The 26,432-nt window shown below is 40.3% G+C and overlaps 2 protein-coding genes across 3 annotated transcripts; both read left to right on the forward strand.

Moving 5' to 3' along the window:
- Positions 1 to 1,037: 1,037 nt before the first annotated feature.
- On the forward strand, positions 1,038 to 16,640 carry cdc34a (cell division cycle 34 homolog (S. cerevisiae) a). Its single transcript, XM_067597078.1, has 5 exons — positions 1,038 to 1,534; positions 11,336 to 11,422; positions 11,691 to 11,788; positions 13,281 to 13,415; positions 13,576 to 16,640. Exons 1-5 carry the CDS (start codon positions 1,352 to 1,354, stop codon positions 13,796 to 13,798), a joined length of 726 nt encoding a protein of 241 aa, XP_067453179.1. The 5' UTR covers positions 1,038 to 1,351; the 3' UTR covers positions 13,799 to 16,640.
- A 6-nt stretch (positions 16,641 to 16,646) lies between these two features.
- On the forward strand, positions 16,647 to 25,531 carry hsd17b1 (hydroxysteroid (17-beta) dehydrogenase 1). Of its 2 annotated transcripts, XM_067597076.1 has the most exons (8): positions 16,647 to 16,799; positions 17,044 to 17,071; positions 20,481 to 20,610; positions 20,795 to 20,956; positions 21,042 to 21,221; positions 21,379 to 21,472; positions 21,597 to 21,780; positions 24,744 to 25,531. In XM_067597076.1, exons 1-8 carry the CDS (start codon positions 16,774 to 16,776, stop codon positions 24,897 to 24,899), a joined length of 960 nt encoding a protein of 319 aa, XP_067453177.1. In that variant the 5' UTR covers positions 16,647 to 16,773; the 3' UTR covers positions 24,900 to 25,531. The 2 variants fall into 2 exon arrangements, with proteins under 2 accessions (XP_067453177.1, XP_067453178.1); XM_067597077.1 differs by lacking the exon at positions 21,042 to 21,221.
- The last annotated feature ends 901 nt before the right edge of the window (positions 25,532 to 26,432 follow it).

The raw sequence follows: 26,432 nt of genomic DNA on the forward strand, positions 1-26,432 counted from the left end.
TGTAGTCTTTTTTGTGTGTTTTGGTGAACCAATAAACACCCACATATGCCAAAATGTTTATTTTCAGAGTATGACTGATGACAGCAGAGATGTGTTGCGTTTTTAGTAATCAGTTAAATATTTTCATTAGTTGTTTATTATGCTTTTTACACAAAAAAACATGTAATTGGCACATTTGAGCAACATGGCAAAATGTGTTGCTTTAAACTTCGATTCCCAGAAAGCCTTGCGTGACAGCAGACGTAACCGAGACCTTTTTTACTGACTGACAGCGAGCAGCTGAGTTAAGTAAAGTTCAGCTGACAAAACCACAGGTTTTGGTTTTATTTTACTTTATTTATAACTAGTTGATTTGAACGCAGAGGTCGCACAGCCGACCTCGTTTTATGTTTGATACCAACGTACCCGAAAAAAACAGAGACCGAGGCTAGCCATAGTTAGCATCACTGTCAAGCTAACCGGGATAAAAAGAAAAAGTAAATTTCCTGTGTAGACTTACAAAATAAACCCACACTCGAAGCGTTAACTAGTTTATATTATTCAAAGTTTAACGAACTGACCAATTTGACAAAAAATACAGAGCAAACATTCAGCTTTATAATATATCAGAAACAGGTTACGTTTTTGGTGTAACGTTAATGGAATAACGTTATTTGACTAACCGAAAATCAACAGGAAAGTGACGTCAGTCATTTCAAATGACATGGACTATAAAAAATTAGCAATATTTGGTGGTAGCATAGTAAACTATATGACAACAAAAATATACAGTAACGCTGTGAACTGGTAAATATGTAGTGAAAACATATTTTTCATCAGATTGGGGCTCTATTTCGAAACGTTTTTTCCCATCCGCATTCAGCGAAGACCCGCCTTACTCTGCCTCTGATTGGCTCTGACCATGATATTCTTACCCTAACCCAATCATCTCACTCCTCATGGCTAAATTTACCCAATCTAACTAACGAAGGCAACAAGTACTGGCCAATCAGAGGCAGAGTAGGGCGGGTCTTTGCGGAATGCGGGTGGGGGAAAAATAAGGCTATTTCGAAAGCTGTAACCGGAAACGGATTTGATAAAATGTATGACTTGACACCAGTAGGTTTAGATGATCGTTAATAACTGGGGCTCCCCGGGATTGTTCACAACAACAGAGGAAGGCGCACCAGCTCTGACCAAATACAGCCGAGTCGCGTTTGTCAGGTCCTGTTTTGGAAGCAGACAAACGGAAACTAACGTTAACGCGTTCCTGCTGCTTGTCCTGCTTCTTCTTTTCTGATAGCTATTGTTTGTACCGAGCTAGCTTTGTCCTTGGGTTGCTGAAATATATTTACACAAATCGTTGTGGAATATGGCTCAGCATGGACATCATGTAGCCAGTTCCCAAAAAGCACTAATGCTGGAGATGAAAAGTCTCCAAGACGAGCCAGTCGAAGGGTTCAAAATAACTTTGGTGGACGAGTCGGACATGTACAACTGGGAAGTAGCGATATTCGGACCCCCAAATACACACTACGAGGGTGGTTATTTTAAGGTGAGTAGCTAATGTTAGCTAGCAGTCGATCTATTGTTCTTTAGCTAGTAAAGAAAGGTTGATTTAGCCCACATTTCAGAAATGTAGTCATAAAGGAAAACCTTAATGTAACGTTAACCGTCTTCGTGAACAGCACGTAACAGTTAATAACGTTAACTTAGCTAACTGGCAGTTCCCCGTTTACAGTGATTAAAAAACAGTTTTTCCCCTCTTTGTCCAACTTAAAATCTACTCAATTTAGTCAGAAAGATCATATTTTAGTGCTCCCACATAGTAGACATCTTTACTTTTTTTGGTCTGGCTTATTTTTCCTTTAAATGCAGATCAATTGACGTCCCTTACACTGAGGGTCGGCACATGATCACGTTTGACAGAGTTAACTTTGTATTAACATGAAACAAAAGGTTGTTAGCTTTAACTGCCTCAAGCTTTAACGTTAGTATGATTAGTCAAGCTCATCATCTAACTGATTGAATCATTTCCTTTGTGTTCATCACTGCTTATTTCATCAACAGCCTTAGGTTGAAGAGGCTTTTTTTTTGTTTGTATATTCAAATCAACTAAATGGAGCCAATCCATTAAGCAGGGTAACCTTGCTTTTGGAATGTAGATAGCCCCAATCATTGCTTGTCTCATTTATAACAACTCATAATCTTTTTAATTTGTTTTCTAGCATACTCCCCCCTCCTGAGAGTGAAGATATGTCGGTTTCACAGATCTGTTGTTCTGTTGTATGAGTCTTTGTGATACTGAAAAAGAAGTATCAACTATTGAAATGTCGTGGTTGAATAAAATCTAGGTAAAAACTCCTTTCTTTAGCACTTAGGTTAATGCTGGATGGTAAGATGATTTTTTAAGTGACAGGAACATCAGTTGTACACTTATTGTCATGGCTCTGACCCTTGACCTGTGAACTACTGGTTGTTTGTAGTTTTTGTTCAACTAAAAGTTGGAACCTGCGTATGGACTCATTTTTAAGTGCTACTGTGAGCTACACACCCTGCATTGTAAATATAGAATCGCCTTGCATGTGTTGCCACAGCAGAGAGCCTACTGTTGATTTAAGTCGAACGTAAACAAGTGTGTGAAAATCAACTTCAGATGTGCAAAACACTCAAGGGATTGTTTGTTTGTTTTTAATACATGGCATATGTATGGTCTGATATGTAATATTTTTCATTTCAATCAGTTTCTTTCAGCTATCACAGCTAACTGGAAAGGGAAACTAAAAAATAGTGGATACAGACAGCAGGTCTGTGCATCTATTACATGGTGTCAGAAATGGCTGTCCAAAACAAAGATAAATAATTTATAATGTCATTTTACAGAGCAGAGGCCTTACTGCTTCTCTGCATTCAGTCTGTACCTTTTGGGTACATTTAATATTTTAATATCTTGGAAACAATTTTTCAGAACAATTTATAAAACAACAATCTATTCTTGCTCTAGAATCTTTCAAATGAAGATATTCTACAAAGTTACTGCCACTAAAAAAACAACTTAACATGTTAACATTGAACAATTATCATTATGTAGATTTTGTAATGAGAAAGAGGAAGACCAGTTGCATTTATTATCATCCACATGTTGCAAGTTTGTGGACCAATATCCGAAATGAGCTAGAACCACTCAACATTTATTTTAAACTTACCTTTAGACATTATGTCAGGGGTTCTGGATGACAACGGTCCCCACATAATGAATACAATTATTCTGTTAGGTAAAATATTTACGTTAAAAGCTCAATCAAGAACTAACCTGAATCTAAATTTCTTTAAAATACATTGCAAAGCCAGTTTCTTTTGTGAAAATAATTGCTATAAAGCATTACAAAGTAGCACAAAACAATATGAAATGGGAAAAATTTGTTCTAGTGTTAAATACACTCTACCTGTCATGTGTATACTTTATTTTCTAAATGTAATGGTAATGTCAATCTAATTATTTGAACTACTGAGAGGATCCTATTAAATTTATTTAGACATTTTTTATTTATTCATTCTTTATTTGTTTTGTTGGTGAGGTTCTGTCATGTCATCATATCGTTGTGTGTGTTCTGTGTATTATTTGCCTGTGCTGAGGAGATTGATACTCGCTGGAGTTTCAAGTCCTATTATTTGTCCTATGAAGCACTTTGATTCATTACCTCATTCCAGCAACGTCAAATAAACCGCTGGTTGGTCTGCTTCAAATGTGCCCTAGATTATTTTCTTGTATATTAAACAAAAGATAATGAGTTTCTATTAAAGTGGTACAATAGTGCCATCCTACTGAGAAAAAATAATATAGGTCAGGGCCTTAAAACAAGATTTAAATTTGTCTTATAAAGTAGCCGAAAATAATAATAAAACACTACATACGTACATGGTTTCTTTACAAAGGCTTTTTGTTATGGGCTCATAATGCTAAGTCTCGCGTTAGCCATAGTTGTTTTCATATAATAGCTCAATTGTAATGTATAAGTGACGGCTCCCACTGTGTTCCAGCATATTTCAATGGCTCTCAGATTGTAAACCATCTCACTCACTGCTCACTGCTCTGAGTCCAGTAATTTTGAAGCCTGTTCATTTCGCCCCTGGTCTTTTTCAAGCCTGTAAACACAAGCAGAGGGCCACAGCCAGGCTACCGTAGACGGTGCAGTGTGTCTGTGTGGGGTGCTGTGTACAGGATTCCTTTGTCGGGCCAGGAATGCACAGCCTGCCTGTGAAATCCACCGCATGGCTGTGACTCATTGTTCTGGGCTAGGTTTCCATCCAACCAGTTTGCCATATTCCTTTAAAAAAAACAAAAAAAACCACCCTGTCCTGACCAGGTTGCCCAAACAGACACTCGTTATGGCACGTCGTAGCTGCGTGTTCATCAGAAACAGGTCACATAATGACATCACATGAAACCTGGCTGAGTCAGGTGTTTATTTTGGGTGTTGTTCACAAAGAGTCACGCTGACGAATATATCACGTCTGCAGGCGCACAGTGGACTGTGACGTATCGAAATGTCATTCAGACAGCGTTGGATAACTGTCTAAGATCCACCATGTATAAATAAACACTATATAAACTGATCATTAATTAGCACTGACTGAGATGTATCATAGCTTTAAGGTCCTTTGTGTGTGTGTGTCTTCAGCTTCGTCATGTGAACTATCCCTACAGGCTCTGGGTGTCTGGTGATTACTGGCAGGGGGCCAGTCATGGTCCTGGTCCTGGGACATGTATGAAGCAGAGCAGGCAGGTTGCCTTTTGCTCAGAGTATTAACAGTGACTCACTTTGCGTGTTGTTATTCATGCAGTTTGAATGTGCAGAAGATCCAGTGATTATGATATTTAAACTGCCTACTTTATGTAGTCAAACACTGTTAATCCGAGCCTTAAATACGGACATCTTTTTAAAATGCTGCAGCGATTAGTTGATTAATTGATCGACAGAAAATTAATCTGCAACTATTTTGATAATCAAATAATCATTTCAGTTATTTTTCAAGCAAAAATGCTAAAATTCTCTGGTTTCAGCTTTTCAAATTTGAAGATTGGCTGCTTTTGTTTGTCATATATGACAGTAAATCGAATATCTTCACGTTTTGGACTGTTGGTTGGACGACATCACAGTGAACTCAGAGAAATTGTAAATTGCATTTTTTCCACATTTTTAAAAACATTTCCACATAGACTAAAAGGTTAATCGAGAAAATAATCAGCAGATTAGCCAACAATGAAAATCAGTAGTTGCAGCTCTATGGACAATCATGAACTAATGCTCCATAACACACACAACATTTATAGCCTTGCAATAGCCTCTAAAATATATGTAACTCAACAATAAAATACATGCAAAACTGCACAAAATGCAAAACTCACACAAAACAGCACAAGGAAAAAAAAATGACGCAATAAGGATCACTCATGACTACATGACCGATTGCTCTTTAAAAACTGTTTCAGTTTGAGTTTAAAATGATCTAAGTCATGATCCATATTGAGCTCCGTGCATGTCGATCCCCCCCCCCCGAACAGAAAAAGCTGTCTGTCCAAGTGAAGATTTACCAAAAGACACCTGACAATTCCCCGTAAACACACCTCATGTTACTGAGCTAGAAACCCTGAGAGGACCCACTAGGTCACTGAACAACTTAAGGAGCCTGGTGTATTTAGGGCATTTATAGATGAGATTAAGATTAACGAATTTCATTGAATGATCAAAAGTTAACACATTTAATTTCTTAAGAACATGGTAGTAGTGTGATCTTGTCCGCTTCCTGTCCAAAAGTTATAAATCATCATAAGCTGCTTGATTGTTGTAGATTCTACACACAGTAAATGTGAGAAGATCATGGATTGCATAAACGTATTTGCAGCATGAAACAGTAAACAGTCTCTGAGTTTAAATGTATGGAAGTTTGCCATTTTAACATCCAAATTTTAGGTGTGAATCTAACGTAAGGCCGAGATCTTTTACTTCTAAAAAGTGTTTAATACGTTTTAGTACTAGGACTCCTTTATTCTCTCAGCTCTTTTCTTTCTGTTCTGCTTCTGTCTGTTTTCACATTTTTTGATCCCAGGAAAGTCTTGCAAAATCAACAAGTGCCACTTCGTGTTTTTATTAACGTCACTCCACAGTCACAACTGCTTACTTGGCTGCATTCAACATTTCATCTGGAAAAATAATACCAAGCATACTCCCTTGCTTCATTCATTGTTTAGTTGTTATAGCTACTTATTTTTGATTTGGATCCCAATACTGCCTCCCCAAGATTTTGCAATCTTGCTGTTTGTGAGTGCTTGCAGTTTTGTCCAATACTTGTATTTTAAAAGTTGGTGAGTCATAGCTCATAATCTACGTGGTCCTACTTAAAATCAACTCACTCCACAACAAGCCAATACTAATTACTCCACTGCTGTAGGGGCCCAGGTAGTATACTGGCTCTTTGTGTCAAGTATTACGTTTTCTGGTATACAAGGCCAAAGCACCAGCTAATCTCAAGCAATCATGCATGTTTAGGATTTCCATCTTTATGGCAGAGTACCATAAAACATAAAACCTCCTTTTTGATCTGCTTCATGGGTTAATAAAACAAGGACAGCCCTTAAGACTTGTGCAGCCCCCATAAACTCCACTTGAGAAATATGACATTGCTTTTTCTGTGACCCCAGAGACTGTCAATTCAGATTTGACCTCCTCCAGCTCTGTTTTGTGTCAGGACAGCAGAAACAGATACACTATGTTCTAGCTATATCTACAAATATCAGGTCATCTAGTTGTGTTTCAGAGAGGTTTCTCATGGTGATGTACAGCACAAACTATATTGTGTGTGTGTGTGTGTGTGTGTGTGTGTGTGTGTGTGTGTGTGTGTGTGTGTGTGTGAGAGGCAACATGGGACTTAGGCTAATTTTTGTAGGATGTGATTACGATGTAAATAGGGGTCTCTGCATTTTATACTGTGAAAGGAACACGGTGCTGCAACCTATGATTATTTTCATTATTCATTAACCTGATGATTATTTTCTCGATTAATCATTTTGTCTATAAAATGTCAGAAAAATGTTGAAAAATGTTGATCACTGTTCCCTGAAGCCCAAGGCGACATCCTCAAATGTCTTTTTTTCTCCCGACCAACAGTCCACAACCCAAAGATATACAGTTTGCCATCATAGAAGACTAAAGAAACCAGGAAAGATTCACATTTAAGACCTTTTTTTCTTAAAATATGACTCATAATGATTAATCGATTATCAAAATAGCTGCTGATAAATTTTCTGTCATTTGATTATTCGACTAATCGTTGCAGCTCTAGACACCTTCACGTTGTGCTGGCTTAGTCACTCCCTCACTAAACACTGACACACCACTGCTTCACAGAAAACACAAGAAAAGGTGTGTTTCCCTTCGGTTAAAGCCCAGGCCTGCCTGTCTTTTTACACTTGTCTTTTTTTTTGACAATCAGTTGACATTTGTGCTGAGCAGCTGACTGTGTCTGAGCCTGTCTGCCTTCCTTCCTCCTCTGGTTCACACTGCTTCATTCGCACAGGCTCCATGTTAGCCTTGCAGCAGCAACAGCAGCAGCAGCAGAGGGGAGGGTACAGGCAAGAGGACCCAACCCGGCTGCAGAGGGCTTGGCTGGGCTGGCGGAGTCATGTTTCCCCCCCTCTGGCTGTGTCGCACAGAAACGAGAGCAGGGCAGAGGAAAAGAGAGGGGAATACAGAAACAGCCAGATCAAGAGAAGGCAGAGCCCTTCTTTGCAGTGGTGCCCCCTTGAAAGGGGAGCCTGCTGCGAGCAGAGGTGAGTGTGAGGCCCCAGCAGACAGTTATAACCTTCCCCCTGAAGCCCCGGCCGTGTGTTGTTTCTCTCTTCCTGCGCCCATGTGGTAATCACACCTCTGAAAACAACGCTGCGCTGAGCTGTTTGTTTGAAATTTCAATTTGTAACAAAACTCCAGCGTTTGATCCTTTTTACCTTCTCCTCCGCTTCCTCCTCCTTGTGGTTGGAGAGCTGTGTTAATGAGGCAGGGGCCTGTTGGGTATGAACATGATAATCTCTGGGACCCGCGTGCGTGTGTGTGTGTGTGTGTGTGTGTGTGTTACGCTGTGGAATTTGCTCTACATGAGGACCTTTTTCCTCATCGTTCAGTGTGAAAGTGTGGGGTGGGTGCAGGATGTGTGTGTATGTGAGAAGGTAAGGAGGTGCACCGGGAGAACAGAATGATTTGTTCTGTTCAGGGTCTTTGCATTGACCTGGTTTACTTCGCTTGTCATTCTCCACAGGGTGGGCACGTCCTCTCTCCTTCCTGCTCTCTCTGTCCTTCTCTTCAAGGCAGTTTTTTTTTTTTAGGTCACAATCCAAGAAAGATGTTTCATAGAAATAGATCAATCTGGTGTTCTGTATTCTTTGTCTTTTTTGTTTATTTGTTCGTTTTGCATGCTTGCCAGGAAATTACCCACACCTTATGTCCACCTCTTAAATGAGATGTTTAGAGTAAATCACCTTTTGAACACGGATACTGTTAATTCTGCGCTCAATCCACTTACGAGGCGTGACATGCAAGCCAGCGGTAGCATGTAGCAACAAAATGTACTGAGGGCTAGTGCTTTGTGATAGGCGGAGATCTCATTTTGAAGCGACACCTTCTTCCCCGCTACCTGCTCGATCCAGAAACCTCACTTCCAAAGGATGCGGAGAAAAGTGAGCACATTCAAATGTGAATGATGGAAGCTCAAAAGAGAAGCAGAAAACTGGTATTAGCCTTCTAAGACCCTGCTGCATCATCACGACCCCTCCTTCGTCTTATGTTCTTACTCTTCAGTCTGGTTGTTGAGATGCTGCAGAGTGAATGATCCAACCATGCAGCCTGTATGTGTGTAGGCCTCAATGGTATTTGTATGCATTGCTTTTGTTTGCATACAGTTAGTGGCATTATGTTACGAGGAAAATTGTTTTAAAGCCTCTGGCTATAAGCCGCATTGTGAAATCATGCTCTTACCTACTTACAAGGATCAGTGCTTATCCTTTTAATGTATATCCCCCTCACCTTCCTGCTTTAGTTGTTTCTCACACTCAGGCATGCAAGATTGTTATAAATGAAGCTATTTTACTGGCGGTGTTGATGGACAGGTCTCCCAGCAACAAGCATGCAGTAAATCAGTTTTTTAAAAAATGTAAATACATACCATTTCAGCGTAAAGATGTTTGTTCTTCACAAGTCTGAATGAGCGGTACGTTTTTGCAACAAAGTTGGATATAGTGTATGTTCTCTTCCATGTTTGATGTCTTTTTGTTTCCAAGATAGCTCAAAGCTCACAGTTTGTGCACTAAAAATGTCTCAGTCTTTCAGGTGAAGCAGCTAAAGAGCTTTTCATTCACTTACTTTTTGTGGAGTGTTTTTTTTTTTTTTCTTGGAAAATCAAACTTGGAATACAAACAGCCCCACTTTGCTCACTGGAATCGTTGGCACAGGTTTATGCTTCTAGTTTTCTTCTGCACCATTTCCATCGTTTTCTGAAAGTCATGCTGGATGGCTACCGATGACAGAGAATCTTGTATCTGTCAACTCATCTTACCGGGGTCGACAGAAAGAGTGAGTTGGACATGATGTGGAAGGATGGAGAGAGGGACGTTTCCCTAACTATACAAGCTAGGATTTTCTTTGTCCAGTTCTCAGCCAGTGCACAGATATGATCTTGATGCTTATATTGTTTTGGAAGACAGACCAAGCCCTCACTGTGGCCGCCTGGCCGCCCTCCTCCTCCTCCTCCTCCTCCTCCTCCTCCTCCTGGCTGCTACGGGCCATGCTGCTGCCAGCCTGTAATGTGTACAATGTTGGCTTGAACCCTGCACTCTTAGGGCCGCCAGCTTTCTGGCAGGGTCCGTCAGACCCAGGGATTTTTTTTTTTTTTTCTCCTACAAGCGGCATTCTCTCAGGACTGTGTCAGTGTTTCCTCTCTGCTCTGGTTTTATACGGTGAGAGCAGGTTTATTCAGCTCTTAACAGGCATAGTAAACAACAGCAGAATCTGTGACTATTACTGTTCCTACTTCTAGCTTTTGGTTCGGAGCATTGATGTTTGGTTCAGGGTTTAAATGCTTCAGTGCATGCAAAGAGGGATAAGAGCTTAATGTTAGAGCACAAGTATCATATAGAGCACAACCCCCTTTATTCCAAGTGAAATCCCCCCCCCACTCCCATCCTCCTCCCACTACCACTCCACCACCATCTCCCCTCCCTCCTGCTCATTGGTTCACTGTGGCGAGGACCAGCTGACCATGCCGAATCAGCAAATGTGGGCAAGTGTGTGTGTGTGTGTGTGTGTGTATGTGTATGTGTATGACAGGGGGATCAGCAGAAGGTTTCATGCTGTGAGTGACGTGCATGTGTGTAATCAGTGTAGTCGGTGTGCGTGTCCCCCTCCCTCATCCCTGCCATAGCAAGCCTTATGGAACAGGAGGAGGGGTCCTTCACACACACACACACACACACACACACACACAGACACGTCTCATAGTTGTCTTTTATACAGTGTGTGTGAATGCGGCTGAGTGGGTGTGGTGTCAGTGCGAGCACATATAATAGCAGAACACGGGTGTGAGTAGTGGATTGTCTTGGGTTGCAGTGACAGCTGGAGAGGACAAACCCCCACAATGTCTTTATACCGCCAACCAGCCCCCTCACCCACCGGTGCTTCTCTAAGCTGCGCACACTCGGCAGCTGAATGCACTGCGAGCCTCCCTCCCTCCAACACCATATTACATTACACTGTCATTAGCTCCTCCATGCCCAGCCAACTCAGTAGGGTTTGCCATGACTCCACAGCCACTATTTTTAGGTTTCTTTCAATCACTATTAAGGTCGATCAGCATGATCGTGGAGGTGTTCATTCAGAAGCCGCTTGTTGCAGCCGGAGCTGCAAACATAGGTCTTTGTTGAGAAAAGCTTTCAAAATGAAGCCTTCACTCCTCAGCAGCTGTCCGTGTGTGTGTGTGTGTGTGTGTGAGTGTGTGTTTGTGTGTGTCTGTCTGTGCTGCTTCTGCGGCATTGTACAGACTTGCATTCTGGATTCAGCCCTGGGAGGCTGTGAGTGTGTCTGTGTCAATCAGCAAGATAGTTTTAGCATAAATATGTGTGGAGGCAAGCCAGTACACACTGTTGGTTTTTCTGTAAGAAAGCAACACCACTAGCGGGCTAAAATTATATAAAGGATTCCCAAACGGTAACAGTTCGGAGTGAAGTAGTCATGACTTGTCTGTTGGAAAAGAAGAAGCATAGATGAACTGCCTTCCTCTCATGTTGCCTGTATGTGTCTTCTCTCTTCAGGCTCGGATCAAGTTCCCCGTCGACTACCCATACTCTCCACCTGCTTTCCGCTTCCTCACCAAAATGTGGCACCCGAACATTTATGAGGTAATTTAAAAATGCTGAGACAAAATCTAACTCCTCAAAGCTTTTGTTACTTAGCTAGTGTAAGTAGTAACATTCCCCCAATATAAGATTAGATTAAATTATAAAATATAGAAAGCATTCAGATATTAAGATATTCAATAAAGACTGTATACAAGGGTGTCCAGGTCCTGATATTTTACTTGTCTGTATTTGAAGTATTAACTGCATCTAAGTGGTAGCAACTAAAATATTATCTAAACATGCTGGTATGTGATCTTGTGTCCACAAGAACGGGGATGTGTGCATCTCTATCCTGCACCCACCGGTGGACGACCCACAGAGCGGGGAGCTGCCCTCAGAGAGGTGGAACCCCACACAGAACGTCAGGTACACAATGTGATGTTCCTCATCCCTGTTTATGTACAATGAAACATAAACAGCAGGGTTACTATTTTCTTTTCTGTCACATGTCGGCATCTTGACCAGACAAAATTCTGATTGGGATCGAAAAGTTGTGTCTTGAGATAATTTTGTGGTTTGGAGTCAGCGTGCAGGTGTTTTCATGGATGCTGATGTGTATAGAACCACGTTCCTTCTACTGTCTCATCGTTAATCAATCAATACAGGCTGAAGGATTAGCAGAACATGCCAGTGTTTATTGCAGCTTGAGGCACATTTTTAAGCATTATGAGATTTACTTGCAGCCATTGTGCCAACTGCAGTACAAGTTTTCAGATTGATGTCCTACCTTCCTTCCAGGATTTAGATAAAGTTTTCCTGCCTTACAGATAAACCTAGTTTACTAGTAATTATCTTGTTGTGGTATGACAGTTAGCTTGAAACTCTTCCTTAGTTTCCTTCCTTATAGTAGAGTGAAAATAATGTCATCTTTTGGTTTGCCAAAGTTAGCATTATGCTAATGCAGCTGATGGCATCAGCTGTTTTTGAAATGTCTTTGTTGTGGATGTTTTCAGTGGCTGATCTGAACCAGACTTTGCCAGTGAAATTACAACTTTTGAAGAGAAACATTATCCAGATCATAGTTATTAAAAACTGCTCATGTGATGGTTTGAACTGAACAACTTAAAAGACACACACAACAATCCAGGTTTGTTACCAGCCTCCGGTTATGTAAGATCTAGTGGGAGCAATGCTAAGTAGCTTATGATCTGCAGGTACTGGCTCTGCTTATAATATAAAGCTAGACAGTTGTTTGAGATCTTCCAAACATGATGTATAATTCATATCTATGTATTTCAGATATTTACTCGACACACATTAATTCATTCAACTCCTGACGCTTCTACTTGTACAGTATACATTCTTTATACACACAAACTCTCATAGCTGGGTAGAACTATGTTCACAATAATGTGGCCTCTGGAGCTCCCGAGCTGGTGATGACAAAAAAAACAAAACATTCCCACATTTTGGTCCAAGGAAAGAGAAAAGCGGTAGAGAGAGCTGGGGGAAGATCACATGTATGAAAACAGTTTAAGGGACCAGACAAACTGTACCTGGCAAGCCTTTTATTTATTTATTTGGTGATCAGTCTCTTGGTAAAGTATAAATAATGTCTGTATCTCTAATGAGTGACTCTTGGAGTTGAGAGCTAAATTCAGCAGATGAGAGCAGAGACAAATGGATTTTCTGGGGTTTAGGGGTTCATCTCTCACCCTCCTCCTCTCTGTCCATCTGTCTTTGTTTCTTTCCATCTCCGTACACCTCTTTGTCCTGCGTTCTCAATGTCTCCTGTCTCGTCTTACCTCCACCTTCTTCCCCCTCCACCACCCTCCCCACCCATTCCTCTGTTTCCTTTTCCTCCTCCTGTATTTGTTTCACCTTTCCTCTATTTTAATCTCTCTCCACGTTCTCTCAGGACCATCCTGCTCAGCGTGATCTCTCTGCTCAACGAGCCCAACACCTTTTCCCCAGCCAACGTTGACGCGTCCGTCATGTACCGCAAGTGGAGGGACAGCAAAGGCAAGGACAGAGAGTACATCGAGATCATCAGGTACATTGAGGGACACACACACAGAGGGCACTCTTCACACCTCATATGGGAGCTTGTCAGTGCCGCAGGTACACAGAGTACCAGCGCTAGCTGAAGCCTCATCCGATTGGTTTTTTTTTTTAAATTCTCTTCCACTTTCTTGTTTCTTTCTGCCTCGCAGGAAGCAGGTGCTCGCTACCAAAGCCGACGCAGAGCGAGACGGCGTCAAGGTCCCTGTCACGTTGGACGAGTACTGCGTCCGCACCCAAGTCCCACCCACAGACGACGGCTCCAACCTGTTATACGACGATTACTACGACGACGAGGACCTAGAAGACGATGACGAGGACGACGACGAGGACTGTTGCTATGACGAGGACGACTCGGGCACCGAGGACTCCTGACCTCGCCTCCCTGTGATGTCACCCCTGCCCCTCGTCGCCCCCCCCGAACCCCACCCCTCCCACCCTCTTCTGTCATGGACTGAACTTTAATCCCCCTCCCCCCTCCCGCTCGTTCCTGAACCCCATCATCCTCACTTAGCACAGGCCCCCTGTCCACCTGTCACATGTGCAGTCAACAGTATGCACACTAAAACCAGATGCATTGAAGAAAAGAAAGCTACAGAGTTGTTTTTGTTTGTTTTTCATGTTTCTTTTTTTTTTATTTTTCATTTCTGAGTAGAGGTTACACACATGAACAGATTGAGTTTTGACTTCCTTGCCTGCACTGATAACGAGAACTGGTTTGAATTCCCCCCCCCCCCCCTCCCCCCAAAGTGTTTTATCTCAAAGTCCTTACTCCCTTTTGGCTTTGAGTTGAACAAAGCCTGTCTGATGGCCAAGTTTCTTTTAAAAAGTTTGGCCAAGGATTGGGCGCGCCTTTTTATGATATCATCAGTCGGGAGGAATGCAACGTCACAAGTCAGATCAGAGTAAAACAAAGCAGAGGAAGCTAATTTAGGGCAAACCGGCATACAGTGCAATTTTGTGCGTGTGTTTAAAAAAAAAAAAAAAGCTGAGTCACTTCCGTCTGAGCCGTGCGAGTGTGTTAAATGTGTGTATGGGTGTATGTGTGTGACCTCTGGTTTGAAGCCCCCCGTCACGCTTCACCTCTGACCTTTTTGAGCCGCAGGGCTTGTGCTGCTCCATACAGGGAAGTTATCCATTTCAAAAAGCCGTTCACTCCCTCGTGCCTTCCCTCACTCCCTTTTTTTTCCCCCTCACAGACCTGAATGACTCGTATCGGGGGGTGTTGGTGGGGGTGGGGTGGGCCTCAGGCTCATAAGGTCTCAGGTGGGGAGATACTGTGCAAACAGCGCCCTCCTGATGGAACAACTTTTTATTTATAGCAGCACCTGTCAGATTTGTTCGGGGTGTGTGTGTGTGTTTGTTTGTGTGTGAGTGAGAAAGGTAAGATCGAACAGCTGAACTGAAGAATGGAATGTAGATGAGAATCCCACAAACGTCCTCTACCGACCACCACGCAGCCTTTCGGTGTACAAGCACGTGCTCCTAGAGGCCCGGACACATTAAGAAACGGCTCGCCAAGGCTGCCGCTCATGAAATCCAATGTACTGTATTCAAAAACCTATGCAGTCAGTGCTTCAATCTACTTCATATGCAGTGCTTTAAACGTGGCAGTTGAGCTGAGCCTTTCAAACAGCGGCCGGAACACCTCGAGCCAGACCGACCTGACCGCTCTCAAGTCCAGGTCTGTATCTGCTGCAAGGGGCTTCGGACCGACTGCGTCCTTGGTTAGAGACAGACATGTGCAGTCGTATCCGTTTTTCTGTTTGTTCTTGTCGGTTGGTTTGTTATTCTAAGCCAGAGTAGCACAAGTCTCCCAGAGCAGAAGAAAGAAGATTGTACACCAGCCTTCACAGAGCACACCCCCTAGTGGTGACTGCGTGTACAGGATGTTTTGTATTTTTTTTTTTTTGTTTTGTTTTGTTTCCCCCCCTCCCACTGGGCCGCAGCCATCTTGACTCACCTGAATCGATGAACCTTGTTGCCTCACCGGAGATCAGGTAGCAGCGTGAGTGATTCACAAGAATGAAAAATGTGCCCGATGAATATGTTAGACTGTTTTTCTTTCTCTGGCTTACTGTCAGGATAAAGACAACCACCACCCAACAGTATTTCTGATGAAACTCTCAACATCATGGCCATGTGACCATTTTTCCGTTGTGCGCGTGTGTGAATATTCGCTGATAGTTTATAAGATGTGCTCATTTAACCAGGCGAGAGGTGTGGAGGAGGAGGAGGAGAAGAAGAAGAAGAAGAAGAAGAAGCGCAGAAACGGGAAAAGGCATGGGGGGGGGGCGGGGATAGAGGGTTGATCTTCGAGCATGAACAGGAGAATGTGGTTCTTCACTAGCATGCTGTTATGACGTGTTTGTGGTTTTAGATCTGCTATAAGGGTCCGGGATTGTGTCCAAGGACAAAAGTCCTCCCCTTGATTTTTATCTAAAACGGTTGCATTGTGAATGGGCTGAGGGTTGTCAGTTTGTTTTTTTTTTTTTGGGCTTCTTTTGCTGTTTTGATGTAATCTTTTATTTCCAAATTGTGGTGTGAGCTGCAATGTTTTCTATCTTATATGTATTAAGTGCTAAGAATATTGACCTGATTGTTAAAAACCCAGGATTGTTTATGGAAGAACAAATAAATGTACGGATGGATCACAGAAATATTAAAAACAACAGACGTTGTACAGTACCAAACTGACACAGCCCTGAATATTCAACACTCAATAATTGACCGATTAGCATTACACGGCCTATGAATGATCCTACTTCCCCCTGTGTTTCAATGTTTTCGGGTGAATGGTATTTCATTTTTGTCAAACTACTGTTATTTCTATCGTCTTTCCTCCCTGCTCGTCCCCCCAGTTCTCTGAGCTCTGATTGGTCGCAGCATCACTGAGGAGGGAAAAAAAAAACCCAGCAGTTAATTACAAAATAACAACAACAAGCACCTCAGGAAAGAAAAAAAAAAAAAACAGCAACCAACAAACAAACAAACATCCTTTTCCAACTGAGTGAACCTGACCCCGGGGAGTCTCACTTTCTGGCTTCGCCCGGCTTCAAAGGACTGTTTACAATCTCTACCTTGATATGCACATGTGGATATTTTGACGATCACTTGATGTTTTTTTTTTTTTGTTTTTTTTTTTCTTGTTTATATTTTCTTTTTTTCTTATGGTTTGTAAATCTATTTAAAATCTGAAATAAAGATCTTTATTAGATGTTGATTGATTTTTATTGGATCAGGGGGGATAAACGGCTGATAGTAATAATGGAGAGTTTTAAAGGTCTTATTTCTCCTTTTCCTGTGTTCTCTTATAGACACTGAATGGTGCAAGTGAGTGAGCGATGTGAATGAAACTCAGGGCTAGCTCTGAGAGGTAAGACTCATGTCCTTCCTTTTCACTTTCACTTAATGGTTTCTGAACCTCTAGTGGAAATACAGTGTGAGGAAAGTGCATGATGAGATCTGTACCCAGTAGTCACCCCTGTGAGACTCAGAGGGTGGTGGAGACTATAAAGGATTTCCTGATGCTTCCCATGTTTTTTTTATCTGACTGTCACAAGAGGGGATTCAAGAAATCGACAAGGTCTCTTCTTTTTTTTCCCCCTACTTCACTCCAGGAAATGTGAAGGCTTGGAAGAAGCGATGGTAAGACTTTTCTGTGTGTTTTGTGAAGTCTGTCTTTTAGATGTACATTGCATGCTTTCTGAGATGTAGAGAAAAAGATTAATAGCAAACTTCAGACTCTCAGAAGAGCAAGAGTGGAGTTTTGGTTACATGGCTTGTTCATAAATAAATTTTAAAAACAAGCGGTTTCAAACGTGGCAGATCACCATCATCAGGAGATGAGGCTCAGGTGTTATCTGACTATTAAAACTCCACAACTCTTCTACATGTAAGTGCCTTAAGTTTGCTGATTTGCAGATGTTTGAACACTTTTTAAACCCTTTTTCTTCAAGAGCTATAATGTTTACACAAATCAGATTGCCAGTTATGGTACTGAAATATGGAAATTTTAATTTGTGAGAAGCTTTTCTTTGGTTTGATAGTCCACATATTGTATGTGGAGAGGTAAATATTTCATGTCATACTGACAGGACATCACAACGTGTTTGGATTATGGATCTTTACAGACACTTCAAAGTTAATGCATTATGATATTGGTTAACAGAAACCACATGCAGTGTTGTTGGAAAACAATGCATAGATAGTTACCAAACGCTAGAACTAAAAGCAATCTGATTTGCTTCTGGAGTTGAATGCAGGAGTCCAGTAATGAGTTGTGCTGGTACTGAGGGAGTAAAGCACAACTCTTGTAATCCTGCATTCAGCAATCACACAATCTTTATTGTTCTTCTCCCCTTATTGTTCTGCTACTTCTTCTTCTTCTTCTTCTTCTTCTTATTCCACTTTCCCTACTTTTTTGGACCTTTTCAACTGCTGCATACTTTGTGCAAGAAAAACCATTCAAATGTCAAACTGTGCAGCTCATTCAACAGATGTGTGCTATTACTTTTCTGTTTTCTAGCATATTCCAGCAGTTTTATATTAATTTTTAAACATCAAAATTTATAATGGGAGGAATTGTCAAACTGAGTTGGAATATTTGTCACTTTGAGACTCAACTGCTCAGACATCCCTTATCCTACAGACCCCATTCAAACTTTAAAACGTTCACAAAACTTTGAATTTTCAAAGTTGTATTCTGTGTTGTGATACCTTTTGTACTTTTGCAGCAGTTTACGTCTAAAGTGAGAGCTTTTACAGCAGTCTTCAGATCTCACAGTGTGTCGTGATCAGGCAGATGGGAGAGCTGAGATATTTTTAGACCAGAAAAAACAATTCTAAACACTCTTGTTCCCACAGTTTTAACTCCTCAAGCACATATCATACCTTAAATATCATCCTGTACCTTATGTCGCCACAAGCCTCCTCTTTCTCAAAATATAATAATAATAATATATAGTTATATATATGTATAGTTTTTGAGATCTAAACCTCTCCTCAGTCTCCCGTTTCTTAAACTTACAGATTCTCTCTTCCTTCAAACACTTTGTACACATGTTGTGATTCCACAGGCTCAGCTGGTCCTGCTGCCATCTCATAATGTTCAAATCTCTGAGCTAGAAGCCTCATTTTAGGCAAATCATTTTTTCCTCAACAAAATGTGAATTTGTTCTCCGTGTTTCAGGGATCCCTGCTGCTTCTGTGGTTAAGCTCTGGTAATAATCAGCTTTCCCCGTTATATAGCAAGGTTCTGGGTTTGATACCTGCTTAGATCAGCACTCTTTAATATTATTATTTAATAGATTAGATTCATATGCATGTTAAAAAACAGTCATCTTTTGCTGTCAGGTAACAGTATATCTGAATAGTCCAGTGAAATGCTTCAATCCAAATGATTGTGCTCAAAGATGAAAAGACTTAACAAGATTCATTTAGACACCGAAAAGTATCTCAGTTTAACACTTCACACTCTGCATCCTGAAATCAACAACATGTCAGACCTTTCTCTCCTGTCTGAAAGACTATTTTAACACCATTTAAACCCTTTTGAAGTTCATTCTTGACCTTGGAAACTGTGTGTGTGATGAAAATACTCTTGATTTAAAGGTCCACTTACTTTTTCTGAGCTTTCATCAGCTGATGAAGATGTTAAAAAGGTCAGAATAAGTAGAACTTTGAATTGAGATTATTTTGTCACATTTAAATCATATTCAAGGCATTGCTGTATGGCCTGATTACTTTCATCAAAACAAACAGAGCTTGATGGCATCAGTGAATGACCGGCCTTATATTAGACTTATCTGAAATAACAAACACAAGCCTGGGAAAAGAATGCAAATCACCAAATCAGAGATGTGAGAACAACTCACAGTTCTTATGAGAACAACACACAGCTATTTCCCTCCTAGATCCCTTGAACTCAGACCCATTGTGCTTCTTGCTGACTATTTCCAGCCTTATTGTCTTGATGTGGTCATTGGAGAACTCAGAGGTCAGTGTGGCTGTAGGATTGATATTGTGATGTTTTGCTGCCATCTGGTGCTAATGTCACCAGCGCAATTCAAAGGACATAAAGATACTGTACATTGTACTGTACAAACCAAAAGGTTTGAACACATCACGCCTATTTTATCTTCTCTTCACTGGCTCCCAGTAAAACACAGAATTGATTTTAAAATACTTCTTATTGTTTTTGAATCTATGAATAGCTCCTTCCTACGTTGTTAACATGCCCACTGAGTCACACTGGACAGATCCCGTAGATCATCAAGCAAAGGTTTCCTAATTATACCTAGAATAAATTCTAAACCAGCTTATGGTGCCTTCAGTGATTATGGTCCTCCTCTACCACATGAACTCAGGTCTGCTACAACGGTGTCTTCTTTTAAAAGTAGATTAAAAACATCTTTTTTTGCAAGCTTTTAAGTAGGTTTTAAGTAGTTAATGGCTAAAACTTTATTTTTAAATCAGTATTATTATTATTCCCTTCTTAACAATAATAATTATTATACCTTCTTATCTTATATGTTTTTATATATGTAATACCTTCCTATCTTATATGCTCTTATCTTATATGTTTTTGTCATGTATGATCCCATTTGCTTTTGTTTTTGCTTTTGATCTTGAAGCACATTGAGTCTATGCCTGTCATATGAAATGTGCTTTTGAAAATAATGACAATTCCTAGAAAAACCTGGTACACAATGTCAAATCTAGTTTATTTATAAATATAACTAACTGAAATAAATAAGGCCATGCCACCTCACAGCAGTCACAGAAAGCCTGTATGCACCTACAACAATACATTTACACTGTTATTGATCCTTTATGTAACAAGACGTCCATGGTTTTTTTCCATGTCTCAAGGGGAAAAAAAAAAAAACTTAAATAACAAGGACATGAGAAAAAGTGGGAGGACTAGCTGATAACTGGAAGATAGGATTAATTGGCCTTGCAATGGCAAAACATATGAAAACACAGAAGAGTTTTCCCATGCCTCTATCTTATCCTCTGGCTCATTTCAAGGTGTCTGTCTTCTATTTTGTTCCAGCTGCTCTCGATACAAGTTGATGGTCCAGACTCCATGGACAAGAAGGTGGTGTTGATCACAGGCTGCTCCTCGGGGATCGGTCTCAGCCTGGCTGTCCGGCTCGCCTCCGACCCGGACAAAACATACAAAGGTAACTAGAGCTACCCATCAGAGAGGCTTCTTTTATTCCTTATGTGCAAAGGTGTCTTCTAAAAGACACTGCAATCCATCTGACTTCCTTTCCACGTATATTCTGCAACAGATAATTTGAATGTTGTTTTTTTTAATCTTTGATAAAACATTTGAGTCCAGTGTGTGTGTCCCTGTCTGTTTAGTGTATGCCACAATGAGAAATCTGGCCAAGAAGGAGCGTCTTTTAGAGTGTGTGAAAGGCCTGCACAAGGACACTTTGGACATACTCCAGATGGATGTGACCGACCGGCAGTCCATCCTGGATGCGAGGGACAGGGTTGTGGAGAAACGAGTGGACATCCTGGGTATGTGAGTGCAATCTCGTGTCAGTGTGTTCTGATTAGGACTGTAATTTGTGTGTGTTAATGGGCTTTCCTTCGGTGCACGCAGTGTGTAACGCTGGTGTGGGTTTGATGGGGCCTCTGGAGATCCAGTCCTTGGACTCGATGAGGCATATTCTGGAGGTCAACCTCCTGGGTACCATCCAGACTATTCAGGCCTTCCTGCCTGAGATGAAGGCTCAGGGTCAGGGCCGCATTCTGGTCACTGGCAGCACTGGAGGGCTTCATGGTGAGACGAGCCAATGGTTGAGCAGTAACTGTAACTGAATGTCCACACGTGTTCCGCATGTGCAGTTTTTGTGATGGTTTGATGGAAATCATGATGCTTGCTGCCGTGCATGAAATTTCCAAAATAACCTATCTTGGCACTTCATGCTCTGTCACAGGTCTCCCTTTTAATGAGGTGTACTGTGCCAGTAAATTTGCAATAGAGGGAGCATGTGAGAGTTTGGCTGTCCTCCTGCAGCACTTCAATATCCAGTGAGTTTGAAGGTTTTCTGCATCTTGTTTTTGTTGTTTAAAGACTGTTGAGTGTTTAGTCTGTCTCTCTTTCTCATAAATGTTGATTAAGAGGAGACCATTGACTGGATGCTTTATCCTTCAGTGTGAGTCTCATTGAGTGTGGTCCAGTCAACACTGACTTCCTGGTCAACCTGCAGAAGGCGGAGCTCGGGGACACATCTCTCCAACAGGTTGATACCCACACGGTCAGCCTGTATGAAAAATACCTGCAGCATTGTGGCTCCGTTTTCCAAAACGCGGCACAGGATACTGAGGACATTGTAAAGGTATGTTGTATGTCTATAGAAGATCATTGGTTAACTTAATGTTTTAAATATACTTTAGATAACATGGCTACTTACAATTTAAAAAAACCGACCGGTTTCAACCATAAAGGTCTTCATCAGGGTACAAGGGTGAACAAACAACAGGCAATCATTTTATAAACTTGGCAGAGGGTGTCACCCAATCCTGATTATTTATTGAGTGAATGCAGGTGTTTGACTGCAAATGGATCACAATGAGAAGCCATGTTTAAAATAGCACGTTTAAACCAGGATATACCATTGCATCAAGTTTGAAAATCCAAAAAAAATCCCTTTGGAGAAGTCTGTGTAAACGATCGCTGCCCCTGATGGACATCTTTAATAATTCTAAACCCTCTATCCTCAACAAGGAATCATTACTATTATGTACTTCTTTGACGTGTGTGGCCGTGGGGTAGTCCACATTCTGGGTTCTGATCGCATATTTGTGTTCTGAAAGTCTATCCTTAAGGCGTCTTTTGGTGCGTCTTATATAAAAACAGTTACATGGGCATGTGAGACAGTATACAACAAAAGTAGTGTTACAGTTAATAAAGTCTCTCTGATTGTACTTTCTTCCTGTTTTCAGATCAGTAAATGTCTTTGTTTGAATCACATTTGTACAGTGCTTGCATGTGTTAATAAAACACTTGAAAGTACCCAAAGGCCTCTTTAACCACATGTCCTCTTTATGTGCTGGTAGATAACTGTGTACCAGTTTCTCTTTTATGGTAGGAGCTGGTTTGTAGGATATAACTGGTGGTTCTGGGAAAATTGCTCTCAGGTTAGGGTCACCTTTTAAGATAGGCCAATTGGAATGAATGATATGTTTAATTTTCAAGCTGTCAGTAATTGGTGAAGTTGAAGATACTTATCTAGTAACTCTTGATGTAGAATCTTTGTACACCAATATTGTGCATTCAGGGGGCATACGTGCAAGTAAATACTATTTATCTTGCAGGCAGGAAACTATGTCCCCCATTGCTTTTCTTCTGGAACTCATGGAGTGGGTCCTCAATAATAATGTATTTTTATTTCAAGACAAAATATTCAAACAATGTAAAGGTACTTGTATGGGAGCGAGCTTTGCTCCAGAGTATGCATGTTTATTCTTGGGTCTTTGGGAGGAAGAATTCATTTATACCTTCAAAAGAATATTTTTTTTGACAAGATCAAATTCTATTGTCAATTTATTGATGATATTTACTTACATTTTTCAGGTAGTGAGACTGAACTATGATCCTTCCATGATTATTTAAATTCTACCAAGAAAAAATACATTTCTTGGATCTCCCTATTTATAAAGATGATGACAATGGTTTACATACCACTTTATTTCGCAAAAAACAGATCGAAATTCTCTTCTTCATTATCATTCCTTCCACCCTCCACATCAAAAAAAGAATATCCCTTATGCACAGTTTCAAAGAGTCAGGCGGATTTGTTAATTGGAGGAATTCCTCCAATTAATTTTTTATCACGCGTTATAGCACTAAATCTCAGAAAATTAAACATATCATCATTCCAATTGGCCTATCTTAAAAGGTGACCCTAACCTGAGAGCAATTTTCCCAGAACCACCAGTTATATCCTACAAACCAGCTCCTACCATAAAAGAGAAACTGGTACACAGTTATCTACCAGCACATAAAGAGGACATGTGGTTAAAGAGGCCCTCGTGTACTTTCAAGTGTTTTATTAACACATGCAAGCACTGTTCAAATGTGATTCAAACAAAGACATTTACTGATCTGAAAACAGGAAGAACACTCAATAATCAGGATTGGGTGACACCCCCTGCCAAGTTTATAAAATGATTGCCTGTTGTTTGTTCACCCTTGTACCCTGATGAAGACTAAATAAAGGGTTTTTAACTTAATCCCTGAGTTTTTCCATTCCTGCTCCACACATGAGTGCCTGACGTTTGTTTTTTCCTTCCATGTGATGACTCTTATCTTCAAGAGCACCTGCATTTTTCTTGAGTTTTATATGATCAAGACAGTCCTCGAGCACACCACTACCTCTTTTTCACATAGTTTAGATAATTTGGGTGTTTAAAGGCTGTTATTGATGCCAGTATTTTTGGACAAAAGGTAATTATTGCGCATTTTGTCCGAAGATTGACACATAATTCTGTATATAAGCGTATAACTTTTTCCAAAAAGAAATCCCCCAAATTATAAGAATTCAGTATTTTCTCTGGAATTGTTTTTAGTGTGGAAAAGAATACTAAAAAGCATCTAAAGAGCATCTTAGAACACTAAAATGTTCCCATGAAACAATTCAAGGTGTATGAGGGAAGTCTAAATGTTGGTTTACAGACTATTATAATCCTTTCACACCAGTCTGAATCAATATCTCTGGACAGCTATCTGAAATCAAAATATATGAAAAAAATGTTCACCAGCTGCCGCATTGAGCATGAGTTTCAATTCCTCCTTTAAAATGAATATGCATAGATTGCACAATTCCAGATTTGCATCTATATAGAGCCGTGATGGAACCTAAGTAGATTTATTCAGGTACAATCTGAGGAACTTAATCTGAGTACTTCCATTTTAAGCTAATTTGAACCTGTACTGCGCCATATTTCAGAGACTAATGATTAATGTACACAATAGTATATAAAGTAGTTCCACTTCAACCAACCACAACATTAAAATTCTGCATACATGTAAATATGTCAATAATAGTCATCTAATAATGTAATAATGTAACACCAACAGGAACCATTCTGCATATTAAGTACTTAAATTACATTTTCTGTTGATACCTACATACATAAAACACATTTTTGAATGCTGGACTTTCATTTTCCTACTATTAGTTTATTCTTCTACTGATATAAAATGAGTTTATCACAGCAAGTATTTATGAAGTCAGTGTGCCAGTATACGAGCACCTCTACATCTAGCCGCTGGGGCGTGTTTGTTTTTGTCTCCAAGGTATTTCTAGATGGCATCCAGTCACCCAGCCCTGCATTCAGATACTTCACCAGCGGTGTCGTGCCACCTCTTACCAAACTGAAGATCACAGAACCAGACGGCTTGCAGTACATCACTGCCATGAGCAAACAGATTTTCTCAGCTGAGGAAAAATAACTTTTCCATGTTTGCACGTTTTGCTCTCAGCCAAGCCGTTACTTTAGGTGCTGACTGGCCACTCTCTGACTGCTTCTATTCTTGTTCGTCACTTATCACAAGTTCCATATCACAAAAAATCTAAATACAGACAATTTATAGGTTGATAAATGAGTAATTGATAAGAATTATATTTTGAGTGATACCTGTAGGCATATCTTCACTGGAGAAGTTGTTAGCTCAAACTTTAGGCCTTTTTCACAGCACACATTTTGACTTTTCATAGTAGGACAAACACAGGTGCTATTAATAACATTAACAATGGCTCTGTTCTATCCAAGTGTCCCTGTAAACTGTGAAGTTTTCCCACTGTGACATGTCAGAGTGTCCTCTGTAAAAAAGGCCTATTGTTAATGCGAAAACACTGATTTTCTTCTGTAATTTTTGATTAGCGAACAGGGACAACTTCCTCATTCTAAAGCATGAAATGAAAACAAAATCAGGCTCACAGGAGATTCTCCACTGGCAGTGAAAGTAAAATGTGAACTTGTGAATGATATTAGATATTGTATGTTGTCTGTTGTTTGCTTAAACGCTTGCCTTACATCACCCGTTCAGGGATAAATGAATAAAGTATTTGAAATGAACTAAAATGACTCAAATAATTTCTTTTTTACGCTCATTGCAGGTTGTACTGTGCAGGGTTAAGATTGTCGTGAGCACTGTACCTTAATGTCTCTCTCTTTAGCAGTGGAAAACAATAGTGAATCTTTAGCAATAGAGGTTATGTGTCACAAGGCATTAATATTTAGTTGAATCAGAACAGACACTTTATTAATTTTTTTAAAGAGAGGTAAACAGAATACTGTTTATAACAGTTTTGGAAACATCCTTTTACCTAGAAGATTCTCTGTCTGTCCTCTGCTCTTCTCATCTGTCTTTATTTTGGATGTTTGCATGCTTTTGACAAGTAATCTAATATATCTTTGTGGCTGAAGGACTGTCAGTGATTACTAGAAAATGCAATTTCAGAAGAAATTGTGTGTGATTGCTGAAATTAATTGTGCTACATTGCTAGAAACTGAATTGTATTGAAATGACCTAGTGTTTTGTAGGAAAGCAATGCTATGGACTCTGCTAACATGTGACACAGCAAACTGTAAGCAAAATCAGATTTTCATATTCAGCTTTTAATTGCATAAAAATAAGCCTTATTTCTTTACACAGCTATATAAAAAAAATCTATCCTACTTACTTTTTGTTGTGTCATATTTTAGCTCAGTGCATCACTTCTACAAACATGAGGTCAAAGGTTTGACCCCACCTGCGGGCCGTACTAGATAGTCTTGGTAAGTTTTCAATACTATTCTGCTTCCAGTAATTCAGTCTAAATAAGCTTTCAGCAATCACACAAAATTTCCTCAGAAACTGCATTTTCTAGTTCCACTACTTCTTCTTCTTCTTCTTCTTCTTATTCCACTGTCCCTATGATTTTTGGACGTCTTTTCAACTGCTGCATACTTTGTGCTAGAAAAACCATTCAAATGTCAAACT

The sequence above is a fragment of the Thunnus thynnus genome, chromosome 8 (genome assembly GCF_963924715.1).
Source record: "Thunnus thynnus chromosome 8, fThuThy2.1, whole genome shotgun sequence".
NCBI classification, from domain to species: domain Eukaryota; kingdom Metazoa; phylum Chordata; class Actinopteri; order Scombriformes; family Scombridae; genus Thunnus; species Thunnus thynnus.

What these genes read in the sequence shown, in the direction of transcription:
- cdc34a (XM_067597078.1), top strand. Translation starts at nt 1,352, where the DNA reads ATGGCTCAGCATGGACATCATGTAGCCAGTTCCCAAAAAGCACTAATG. An exon ending in ACGAGGGTGGTTATTTTAAG is followed by an intron (nt 1,535 to 11,335) that starts GTGAGTAGCTAA and finishes TTCTCTCTTCAG; the next exon opens with GCTCGGATCAAGTTCCCCGT. An exon ending in AACCCCACACAGAACGTCAG is followed by an intron (nt 11,789 to 13,280) that starts GTACACAATGTG and finishes ACGTTCTCTCAG; the next exon opens with GACCATCCTGCTCAGCGTGA.
- hsd17b1 (XM_067597076.1), top strand. Translation starts at nt 16,774, where the DNA reads ATGAAACTCAGGGCTAGCTCTGAGAG. An exon ending in CAGCACTGGAGGGCTTCATG is followed by an intron (nt 21,222 to 21,378) that starts GTGAGACGAGCC and finishes GCTCTGTCACAG; the next exon opens with GTCTCCCTTTTAATGAGGTG. An exon ending in CTGCAGCACTTCAATATCCA is followed by an intron (nt 21,473 to 21,596) that starts GTGAGTTTGAAG and finishes TTTATCCTTCAG; the next exon opens with TGTGAGTCTCATTGAGTGTG.